The sequence below is a fragment of the Octopus bimaculoides genome, chromosome 11, assembly GCF_046866305.1.
Source record: "Octopus bimaculoides isolate indiv1 chromosome 11, ASM4686630v1, whole genome shotgun sequence".
Lineage (NCBI taxonomy): Eukaryota > Metazoa > Mollusca > Cephalopoda > Octopoda > Octopodidae > Octopus > Octopus bimaculoides.
This window is the reverse complement of record NC_142938.1, coordinates 6,568,357-6,581,037: the sequence shown is the minus strand read 5'-3', so window position 1 is coordinate 6,581,037 and position 12,681 is coordinate 6,568,357. Positions and strand designations below refer to the sequence as shown.

The window sequence follows — 12,681 nt, the reverse complement described above, 5'->3', positions numbered from 1 at the left end:
AAAGGCACTCACACACACACAATGGGCTTCTTTCAGTTTCTCTCTACCAAATCCTCTCGCAACGCTTTGGTTGACCCAGAGCTATAGTAAAAGATACTTGCTCAAGATGTCATTTCAGTTAACTGGATCCAAGAGCACATGGGTGAGAAGCGAACTTCTCACCCTCACAGCCATGTTTGTGCTAATTATATGTTAGAATATTTCCTTCTATAAGTGCTTACTGATTTTCTGAATTCCAATTTAACTGCCATTTTTTCCCACAGACCCGAGCCAGAACCAGAAGAAGTTGTATCAACTGAACCAGAAGATGGTGAAGCAACATCAGACGATCAAGGACCAGCTGCTATGACCAATGGCGAGAAAGAAGTAACTGATGAATCAGGTAAGAAGAGAAGAAACTACACTTTCACTTTGTTTCTGTCTTACGGACTGTTTTTTCCATAATGATAACCTTCATCTGAATGAAGGCATAATGGTATTTTCAACTTTGCAGCATCTCACTTGATTTCCAGTGAATTTTTGTCAAATTATTTTTTAACCTGCATGATTCTCAGTTTTGCAGCTTATTTCTGGTTGTCTGACTCCAACCTGAGCTACCATCATCACAAGATTTCCAGCAGCAGCAGCGAGAAGACTGCAATACTTGTGTTAGTCTAACATAAGTAGTTTTATTGGTTGGGATTTATAGTGTCTAAGTATGTTAATTATTTATTCTAAATAGTGTCGGTTAAAAATATGAAAATTATTTTATAAAGTAACGTTCCCAAGTTTAATCCTGTATTCAACATGTATATAACACCTAAATTGCTCATTCAGTTTTCTAGTAGACAGTGTGAGATCTGCAGAATAGGTTCTTAGATGTTAGGGAGAGGTTTTAAAAAAAAAAAAACGGAATTCTTTAAAGTGTGTCCAAATATTTCTATTTGAAAACTTTAAATAGCTGTTGACATTAGCCTAAAAATAATTAACCTCCTTATACGTACTATTACAGATTGTATTATTATGATCAAAGGTAGGAACTTTATGGCAAACCCAAAATTTAATTAGTAACACTTATTAAATAAACTTTTCTTCAGGTAAAGACTGTCCCCTGCCCCGTCCCACTTTGTTTGTGGCATTTTCTATATCTATTTTCTATGCAGTTTCTGTACCTACTTTTATACTTTGCTTGATATAATTGTATTATGTTTATACTTGAATTGTGTTATATCTTTCTCTTTTTTATTTTTTATTTTTATTTGCGGCTTCATACCAATTGAATTTTTCAAATGGTAAACGAATCCTGTCTCATCTGTATTCAGTTGCCTTATTTGTATCTTTCTTGCATGCTTAATCTTCTATTTTCCAGAGTGAAGATGTCACGAGTTAATCCAAATCCTTAAATTACACTTTGTAATAATACAAAAAAAAAAAAAAAAAAAGAAATGGAAAATTGTCACTGAATTTGCATTGCTATAGTGACCTGTTTATTTTAGCAAGGAAGGCATTTACTAATAACTAAGTTTTTGTAGTATTAGGCTAATACAAAATTAACTTTTGTGAGCAATTTTTGTTTAAATAATATCATATGAAGAATTCAGATACAGAAGACTTCAAGAAGAGAGAGATGTGTCGATCAAGTTCTCAAATTTGCGGGTCAAGCAACACTGCTATAATGAAGGACATGTAATAATGTTATAATGCTCTTCTTTCTTGGGCCATATTGAATAATAATTACAATAATATTTATGATAGTTTATTAAACCAATATCATTTGAATTATATGCCAAATATAAAAATGTTGTCATTTACGTGTGTTAGTTGAAGTTAATACGGATGGCTGATAGAGACCATTGTTAAGCCAGATTAGTGTTATAATATATACACTAAATACTTATTGTTGTTACTCACAACAGGTCAAACTGTGACCCACACAACACTACCAGCTAAAGATACATTGAGACCAGTACCAAAAGGTGACTAGTTTTGTCTGTTGGGTGGCGTTTTATATAAGCTTTCTTAATCATTTTTAACCATATTTAAAAAAAAAAAATGATAGAAACGCAGTTTTAACATTTGCATCGTGATAAACAGCATTAATATTTGCGGGTTTTGTTTATATTTGTTGTTTTAACACGCTTCATATATCCATGTCTCATATAATCATGGCATCAAAGCTCCTTTTGGCATCAATAATTTGTAATAATTAACTGATCAACTCTTGGATATTTCACACCACTTTTCCCATTCAAATTCTGGTGGCTTTATTTAATCTCTAGTTTAAAATGCAGTCTAACTTTTCTGGATTCTATCAAAATGAGAATAAAAAAAAATCTTCAGTATAATCCTTAGAAATCTAAAGTAAATTTATTTATAAAATGCATAAAAGCAAGTTATGAATTTATATACAGAAAATGTATAACAATTTGCTTAACGACTTCCAAATAAAGTTGCTTATTTAAGCTTATATTTTCATTACAACTAACAAACAAACAAAAAATTGCTTCAAATATTACAAAATTATAACTGACGGTGGTATCTCTCTCTCTCGTTCTCTGGTCAGTGTATTTGTAAACTCTGCTGCGACTCAACTCGCTCAGCTTTTTAAACCTACACACACAAAACTACTCTAAACTATGCCTGTTTCACTTTACTGCTGATACTTGCTGTCTCCATTCTGCGACATTATCTCCTACTGCAGGCCTACTTTTTCCTTTTACTTTTCCATTCTGTCCTAATGTTGCTTAAAAATGTTTCAAAAATATATTAAAGTTGTAAAACCTTTCCAAATAATCAACCATCAAAGGTTTGGAGAAACCATCTCCTTGTTTCTTTTTTGTTTTGTTTTCTTTTATTTGATCGAATTTCTTATTTTTTCTATTTTTCTCTCTAAGTGAACCTTCAAGTTTTGCATGTAACAACCACTTTTCTCGCATGCGTCAATCTTCTGTTGTTGTTTTGTCAATCAAGGCGCTGTATTAAACGAATCGTCATCATACCAAGCTACAGATGATACTACAGTCCACTCAAAGTCCAGGTCACTCCCTCAAAGGGCCGACTCTGAGAATAGTAGGTGCTTTTACAACACTGTCTCAAGACCATCATCCATTAGCTTACCGTTTTCACTAAAATATTGTTCATTTATAAAACATTAAAAGTAACCTAATTTATATATTAACGAGTTGTAAGTTTTAAACTTCACACTATATACACATATAAATAATACATAAAATAAATTTTATGTAATTAAACTTTAAATTATTAATCTGATAATCAATTTTAAGTCAATTTTTGTATAATTTTAAAAACTGTAGATTTTATTTCAAATTACAATTCTAGTGTCTTGCTCTGCGCTATAAAAATCAAAAACCCCTCCACCTCTTTCTAAAATACAATTTGCCTATTTTCTATCTGTCAAAGCTCTCATTTCATTTTCCTTTTTTTTTTTTTCTTTTTTCGTTATTCTTCATTTTTGCATTTACTGCTGTAATCTTTTCACTTTCATATTTTACTGTAATGCTTTCATTCTGCTTCTATATATTCTAAACTTCACAACAAAAGCCAGAGACCTTTTGCGTTTTTTTTTTTTTAAACATTCCCATTCCATAAACTTTTTAAATATATTCAAATGAGAATTTTTTTCTTATAAATATAACCTTAGTTGTACTTTTTTTTTTTATCCCTTTCTGAAGGTACCTACATAATCAGATTTTAAGTAAATAAAAATTGTATATTTTTTAGACAAAAAAAAAAAGTCTTGTGTAGTTATCTATAACCACAATATCAAGGAACACTATTTTCATATATTTCTTGTAGAATATAAATAATAGTCCACAGAATTAAACTTATACCATAGTAGACGATATATTATGTAAATATAAGCAACGGATTTTATGTAGGAAAATATTTTTCAGGAAAACTTTCTAAATATTTCACAAAATTTTTTTTTTAAATTAGTCTTGTGGCTAAAGTGCTGCAAAATTTCCTGGTTATAGGCGTGTGACATAATTTCAGATGAAAACGAGAACTGGGCCTGGAATGAAACTTTGAATAAAACACCTGTTTGAAAATAAAATTATTTCAGGATTTGATGCAAAAAAAAAAAAAAAGATTGAATTTGGAATGAAATATTGTTTTGAATATTTTCATTTAAAGTGCTTTAAAATGCTTCGCAACAGGGAAAAAGTTTTCATTGTGCGTGCTGCTGTACAGCAGATATTTTCTTTTGAGACAAATTTTTGATGAGTTAAAAGGAATAGCTTTTATTTTATATGGGATTCATTGTCAAACCTACCAAAATATTTTCAGATATATACCAAATTTGCACCATCCCAGAATTTTTTTAACATTTTTTTTTTTTTATTATTCATTGTGTGTATGTGTTTGCTCATCATTTCAATTTTGATAACCATGGTTTTCATCTTAGCCGGAATCTTTCTTTTTCTTCATCATCTGGTTTCTACACCTTTTCACTTAATGCTGTTCAATTACGTTCTGTCTGTGAGATCATGTATATCTGTTACTATGATCTTTACTTGTCGAAACTCCTCTTTTCTTATAACTTGTCATAAGTGGGAAATTGTCATTAGATGATTTTTTTTTTTAACTCTCCAAGAGTTGCAGTTATGTTCATCTAACTCTGTTCTTGGTACTAATTACTCAGTTGTCTATGTTCATCTAACTCTGTTCTTGCTGCCGATTACTCAGTTGCATGAGGTTGTTGTCCAGTCATTTTAATTTTCTCAATTTTTTGTTGTAATTTTCAGTTTTTAATTTATAGTAAACATTACCTTCCACGCTGCAATTGATTATAATTTATTCCATTGTAAATACTTTATGTAAAGTACTGTTATGTATAAGGATATAACTGTAATTATGCATAAATTACCAATCACAGATGACTTTTAACAAGTAACTCTTTGTGTAAAATATAAATAATTACACATTAAATAATGTAGGTTTTATATCTTGTTTTATCATTCACGGAATCTGTCATAAATATATTAATTAAAAGATTAATCTTTTATAAAATCCATTAACTTTCATTTTGATATATTAAGTTCTTAAATATTACATTTTTAATCGTTTCATTTTAATAAAAACTGGTAGATTTTTTTTTTAATGCATAATGGCATTTTCAGTTAATCACCAGACTTAATGTTATATGACAGATTCTTTCATTTGTGTCTTTTTTTTTATCTTAGAATGTAGATTATTTGCGTGCATTTGATTGTCCGTGTTTTACTAAAACCTGCTGATTACTCATAGCTATTGACCTCTCATGTTGACCCATCATGTCATCTCTAGGGATATTTATCTCAAGAACTGAATACTCATCATCGTTCAGTGCCAAGTTTGTTTCAACTTTAGGACATCAACTTATAAATCGTTCAATATTTCTAAAAGTTGTAACTTGGATATTTTAAATTCCTACATATTTCTTTTAGTTTAGCTATTGCTATAAAATCATATGTCATGACCAACAAGGCAGCTTACCTGCCCGTCTGATAAGTTGCTATTCTTACTTCATGATTGCTGATATTTTTTTTCTTGTGATATTTGGATGGCGCTAATAATGTGCTGAAATCCAAATTTTCAGAATTTAAGAAAATATTGTAAAGTGTGTGTGTAGCTTATGTTTAGCTGTAATTATTACAAGCTTTTAAGATATGGTCAGTTTCATTGGAAATATTTCAAATAACCACCTGCAGTAATTAATTTTTTTACTAACTGAACTCAAAAATCTGGGCATTTTGAAATGGTTTCCATCACTTGACACATTTTGTGAAGAAAATCTCACAGAATTTTATTGGGTTTTTATAAGCATTTTACACATGTGGAGGATTGTGGAATCATAGTTGACTATTGCTTAAAATTGAAATTCTCCTTGAAACTTTAAAAAAAAAAAAAAACTTTTCTACTTTTATTTTACTCGCAATTAATTAATTAATTAATAAGCTGATCAATGAGTATTAATCCAAATGACTTTACCAATAATAGATTCATTGGTAATTTATTTTGATTCAAATCTTATTTAACCCTTTAGCATTCAGATTATGCATTGTCTCTTGGCTTAATGATTTCAATGATGTGATTATGTTTAGAATGACATTGTAGGGTAGGTGTGAAATGTTGGATTTGACCAGTTTGAACATAGATGAGGCTGAATATCTTGGCCAGATACGGTCGGTTTAAATGCTAAAGGGTGAACTAGTTACTCATAGTCTGAAGAGCCGTCATCTGCTAGCTGCTTACCAAAATGTTAGGACTGGTTCTACTTCAATACATTACTTAATCTGTTAACCATGAAAGCATGGAGACATTCCTGGTATTCTTTTGGATTCAGTTTATAACCAGCAGGTAACAAACTGGAATACTATAAACTGTTCATTCGGATTGTCAAATCTTTGATTATTAGTACACAGTTCTCAGGAGCTGGAAGTTGGTTATATTTAGGTTTGCCTGATTTGTTTGTTATATTGTTTGTATGGAAAGCCATAACAGTTAAAACAAAACATCAAATATCTTCCTATCTTTAGTCTTCAGCTTCAGAGCATCCATAGTTTTCTTAGTTTTAAAAACTTATTCTTTTTTAAAAAGTTCAATCAACTTGTATCTTTGATTTTTTTTTTTTTTTTTTTTTTTTTTTTCCTCGTAATCATCATACTTTTCATCTTTATTACCACTGAAGACCACTACCCCTCTCATAGTTTAAAAAAAAAAAAAAAAATTAAATCCATTTATATCCATTTCCTCCCATTCACAAAAAACTAACGCTACTCCTTGCAAGAAAAGCTTTAACTATTGATTGCCAAAATGTTTAAAATTGTATTAAAAGTTGTTGCTTCTATGCACTTGTGTATTCAAGTGAAACAGTTTTAACAGCACTCAACGCAATTATAAGTCACTACTTTTCACTTAATTCAAACCAGCACAGCATTCTTCTCATGTCTTCTGCTACTAGCATAGACGTTAAGTATTTCTTCTAACATTCTACTAGCTTCTCACTATTCTTTCCAATCTTTTGTTGGAAAGCAGAAAGAATTATTAGGTTTGTTGTGAGTTTGTTGAACTGACACGTTTAAGTGTTTTCTGCTGCATGATTGGTAGGAAGGAATAGGCTTTTTGGCCTCGGTGCTGCCACTGTTTTGCTTGGGATTTGCTTTTCAAGGCTTTGGGCTGGCAGATGCTTTTGTTGGCAGAGCATCTTGTCCTAATGATCAATTACTATAATAATGTACTTCGTAATTTTTGTATTAGATAAGGAGAAGAAACGATCACGTTCCAAATCACCATTTGGAAGATTCTTTGCTCGTAAACGTGAAGATGAAGGTCCGTCATCACCTAGTCGTTCAGGTAAAGATAAACTTTGTATATCTAAAAGCGCAATAAAGCACAGGGCAGCTCTCACACTGATGTGGTCTTTGGTGTTCTACACTCTCTCTATATATATATATACATATACACATGTGTATAAATCATTTATATTTCTCCTACTACTTGGTATTTTCTTTAATCTGTTTCTTGGATTGGGATTTTGCTGATCTCTCTTAATTTTCTCAAACATTTGCATTATATCCATTTTGTTCGGTAATTTTTTTTTTTTTTTCCAATTTTTAAAAAGTTTTTTTTGACATTTGTCATCTACATCTTTGATTTTCATATCTTTTTCACTGCTTTTGAAAAAAGTTCAAATATATTCAGATCTTCATTTCTTTCTCTACCAAAGAGGTTGTTTCATATTCCTGTCAGTTTTTTTTTTGTTTTGTTTTTTTTTTCTGTTACTAAAACTACCAAAGTACAAAAATAAAAATTCACTTACAGTTTTCAAATCATTGGAAGCCATTGAATGTACACAAACGAATTCAAATCATTTGGAGTTCTGCAGTATTGAAGGAAATTTTTTGAAATGTTTTTTTTTTCATCCATGATCTATTTGCTTTCATATTCAAAGTCAAGACAGAAAATGTTCTTAACTTACAACAGTTCATATTGTATTAATGTTTTATAATAACCATCATTGTTTTTTTGTTTTTTTTTTTCATTTCCATGCCATTATATTTCTTATTACATCAATCAGCAAAACACTGCTTCGGCAGAATGTCTTACATGTTAAATATTTATATTTAGGCACACAATGTTATTTAAGTGCTACATTAGCTTTAGAGTTAAATCGCTATTGAATCTGTTAAACCTGATAGGAAATCTCAAAATTGATATCAGAACAACGAAGGATTACTAGTTATAATGTTCATAGTTTAATTTCAAGATATGCAATACTTTATGGGAAATAATAGGTAAACCTCAGTTTATTTTATTTTAATTGTATCAAAAATTGATACTTGTAGTTTGTCTTCAACAAACCTTTCTCATTCATTTCATAATAGTCTTTACATATATCCTTTTGAATCACTAAATATACAGTCATCTGCATCATCCGTGAAAAACTTTATTGGAGAAAATTTAAGCAATCCCTGCCTACAAGAAGCTCTGTGTCACCTGCACTTATTGTTGCCTAATATTTGAACAAAATTCATTCATCGAATTATCTCTTCATAAAACTGCAGTTGGTCAAGATCGTGGCTAAATCTTTTAGGTGCATTTTCATTAGATAGAGATTGGATTCATTGAAAATATGTTGTTGATATTACAGCTGGTGTTATTTTAGATTCTGTTGTTATAATGGTTATGTATTGGTTTTTATAGAACATCAATTAGCTGGGGCTCCAGAAGCAGAACATCTTGAAGGAGCATTAATCAGAAAACATGAGTGGGAAACACAAACCAAAAAAGCTTCCAACCGGTAAGTATTTTATTCTCTTTGAATTGTCCATTGCTAAAGAGTTAGATGTTACATGTAATGATTTATTTTGGAACAAAGCCAGCAGTTTTGAGGAGAGGGAATAAATAGATATTCTGGTTCACAATTAATGAACCATGGTATCTTGGTTCAGTGATAAATGAATATAGATGTGTAATTGAATTTTATAATCACTATGTGTAGTCACTTGAATGATCTGTATCTGCTAAATAGATCCCCCTCCCCCTCATTGATTCTATTCTTCTCAATGATTTCAATAAATATCAAAAAATAGCAGTTTTGGGATCTCTAAATTTTGCAACATAGATTTTTGTCTTTTTAAGATTTATAAAACATTTTCTTGGCCAGTATCAGTAATTTCCTCTCCTCAGAAGTTTCATATTTTTGTATGTATGTGATGCCAGTGGTGTACGTACAATGTAAATGTGATGTAATTATTGCTATTAACTGTTTTACATTCATAGATCTTGGGAGAAAGCTTACATTATACTTCAAGCAAATGAACTTTCCTGCTATAAAGACTTCAAACATGCAAAGACTGTGAGTACAAACTATTTGCTTCTTTTTTTTTTACATTATGTAAGGTCAGGTTGAGAACCTTAATGCAGACTAAATATTTTCTTTTCTTAATTAGCTAGCTTTTATTTCATTCCCATGAAATGGTTGGTTGTGGTTTGAAACTGCTGCAACAGATGGGGTTGTATTTTTGTACATTCAGTGAAAAAAATGGAAGTTCACTTTGGAATTCAATAAAGCTCTGCTGTGTAATATCCAACCATGAAAAATTGGTTTGGGATTGCTAAGATAATAAGGATTTGACAAGAACTCAATCTAATGATTTGATAATTAGATCTGATGTAGTGGAAATATTCCATGAATTTGACATTTAATAGTTGAGAAGCAAAAAAGGGCCAGGGCTTCTGGAGAGTCATCCACTCTTACAGAGAGATTAGTGTAAAACTGTGGACAGATTTAACTTTTCCCTAATTAAGTATCGTAATATATTTGTAAATCTTAAATCTCCAATTCGACAATATTGTACTTGTGGCAGCATTCACCCAAGATGGGCTGAGCCAGCTCTGACCAACAAGTTCACCACATTTGATGGTCAGCTGCAGTCGAGGCTGATAATGGATTTAAACTCTGAACGTGAACTCTACACCTCAACAGCAAATTTAATGATTTTCCATTACTATTGCAATTGTCATATAATTTGATTTAATCTCTTGTTTATAGAAACATTGATCCGCATTACAATTCTTGTTACTAATATTGTAGGATCCTAATACACGCCTTCATCATGAAACTGCCATCAATTTGAGTGGAGCTACCTGTGATCGAGCTCACGATTACACCAAACGTCCTCATGTGTTCCGTCTAAAATTGGCCGGTGGTGCTGAATACCTATTCCAATGTAAAGATGATGTAAGTTTGTTCTTCACTTATTTTTAAATAACCTCGACTTTTTTTTTTTTTTTTTTTTTTAAAGAGGCATGTTATGAAAAATATATATTTTGCAAGTTTTTCTAAGTCTGTTAATTTTAATTTCTCTAATTTGAAACTTTCACTTTTGCTTTTAAGGCTGAAATGGAAAATTGGATCACGAAAGTAAGTGCAGCAACTGGAGAAGCCAGCAGTAGCGGACCCACTAGATCACAAACACTCCCTGCAAAACCAGAAGGTGAACCAAAACGAGATGAACACAAGCGAAGGAGTTTTTTCACATTGAAAAAGAAATAAATATCCACAAAAAGATAATTCATTGCAGTCCTATCACACATGCTTTGGGTGGAATATCTTAAGAGGCTACGCTGTTGCTGCTTTTGCTGCAAGGTAGTTAATGTGACTTTCTTTCATTAAAAATAAAGGCATTCCATGAAGCTACCAGTCTAACTCTCATCTGTCAACTTGCCTAGAAATTGTCTTATTCCTTCAAACTTGCTTTTCTGTGCTTCTAACACAGAACTGCCTACATTTTCATTAAAGTATGTTACAAAATTAAATACAACAAATTTATTTGCTGCCACCAGAACTGATTCTAAACAAGATCAGTTTGGGAGTAAACCTCAAAGTGATATTAAATGTTGTCTACTATTAGTCTCTAATCTCTCTCTCTCTCTCTCACACACACACACACGAGCTTGCGTTACAAATACAAACCGTTACATTTTAACTTTGGGAGGGGTTCGTTTCAATCTGAATTTTCTGAAAAAAATCTGGAAAAAAAACCCACTGCCACTTTGTAAAATACGTTTTGGTTTTCTGTAAAGTTGGTAATTTTCTCTGATTCTTTCTCACTCTTTAAATGTTCTTTTGTGTCTGCAGATATCTGTGCATATGTAACATTTGTAGAATTTAATTGAAACCTTAAGTTGACTTCATTTTAATTGGACTGCTAAGTTCATGGGAATATATTTCTTTTTTTTTTTTTTTTTGTTTTTTAAATATCGATATAAAATGTATTTAAAGAATTGTTGCCAAAAATTTATTTATTTCTCCGTCAACTTCTCTAAATTGTTTTAGATGAGAGTTTATTTTCCAATTTTAAATTCTGATCTGAAATTTAATAAATCTGATTTCTGTCTTTCACCAGAACAACAATCTTTGATGCAGCATAGTTTTTCAGCAGCAGCAACAATTTTGTCCCAAAACCAAACAAAAACAGCAACAAAAAAAAAATCTATATATATATATATATATATATATCTATATATATATCTATATATATAAACTGTGGCATTCCATCTATGCAAAACTGGACTCAACCAACAACCAACTACAGTGGATTGAACAACAAAACTATGAACTTCTGAAATATTAAAGTAACCATATTAAGAAACATTACAGATATTTTGCCTTTCAAATTAAAGCCTCTTCTATAAATTGAATGATTGTACAGAGAAATTGTGTGTGTGTGAGTGAGCGAGCGTCTGTATGAGGAAATAAAGAAAAATTCCAATAAATTAGCCTGAGATGTATAATGCGCCTAAAAGAATTTCACCCATTTACTTAGACTAATTAATTCTGCCTAATAACTTGGAGGTATAACTGACTTATATGTTAAACTATGAAGAATGAGTCTAATGTAAGAAAGTTGTATCCAAGACAAGCTGAATGTATATTTGCATCACAGTGTGTCATCTCCCCCCCCCAAAAAAAAACACACTGACGTCTGTATGTTTATATGTGGCATGTGTGTATGTCAAGAATATATTGTTCTGATGCTTTTTGCCTAAATTGCTGGCTTACTCCTTTTGCTGGTTGATTCATGTGCATCTGCCAAGTGCTTGCAACCTGTAACAGACAAGAGAAAATAAAAAGAACCAAATAACATTTGGTTTAATCTTACATATAGTATCAATTTACCTTTTTGTGTTTGCTTTTGACGACTACAATTGTTATAGGGATTCCAAAATTATTATAGTACAATGGACTTAGCTGGAAAAAAAAGTTGGACACATATTTCACATTAGGCAGCTTCTTAATATATTTTCTTCACTTTTTAGAAAGAGGTTAGAAAGAAAATTTCCCTTCCCTTTTCCCGAAATTGCAAATATTTTATTTTTATTATATGTTAAATTTTAATAAAATGGAAACAAAATTCCTGTTTTGCTTTTAAAAATATTAAAAAAAAAAAATTTTTTTTTTATGATATCAATAACCGTTTCATTACTTGTCAGCATATTTTTAAAAGATTTTCCACAACAATTTAAGAATTTAACAACTGTTCAATTTAACTTAAGGGAAATGAAAAAATATAAAAAAATGATGTGGTGTTGTCAAAATTCTCTTTGTAATTCCATAACAATGTTAGCAAAACAAACCAAAAGCTGGAGTGCATTTATATTCTTTGCTCTCATAACAAAACAGCTTTTTAATAA

The 12,681-nt window shown here is 30.8% G+C and overlaps 1 protein-coding gene across 50 annotated transcripts in view; it reads left to right on the top strand.

The window, feature by feature from the left end:
* Positions 1-12,161, top strand: part of LOC106877151 (spectrin beta chain) — a 79,794-nt gene extending 67,633 nt beyond the window's left edge. For 9 of the 50 annotated variants that reach the window (XM_089359278.1, XM_089359277.1, XM_089359274.1 and 6 more), the window contains 9 exons: positions 264-382; positions 1,896-1,955; positions 2,950-3,048; positions 7,240-7,335; positions 8,686-8,782; positions 9,265-9,340; positions 10,079-10,225; positions 10,382-10,633; positions 11,394-12,161. In XM_089359278.1, the coding sequence (XP_089215404.1) occupies positions 264-382; positions 1,896-1,955; positions 2,950-3,048; positions 7,240-7,335; positions 8,686-8,782; positions 9,265-9,340; positions 10,079-10,225; positions 10,382-10,540 (853 nt within the window). In that variant the 3' untranslated portion in view covers positions 10,541-10,633; positions 11,394-12,161. The remainder of the gene's footprint in view (positions 1-263; positions 383-1,895; positions 1,956-2,949; positions 3,049-7,239; positions 7,336-8,685; positions 8,783-9,264; positions 9,341-10,078; positions 10,226-10,381; positions 10,634-11,393) is intronic. The other 41 variants (XM_089359285.1, XM_089359282.1, XM_089359279.1 and 38 more) reach the window with 5 other exon arrangements.
* Positions 12,162-12,681: the final 520 nt, after the last annotated feature.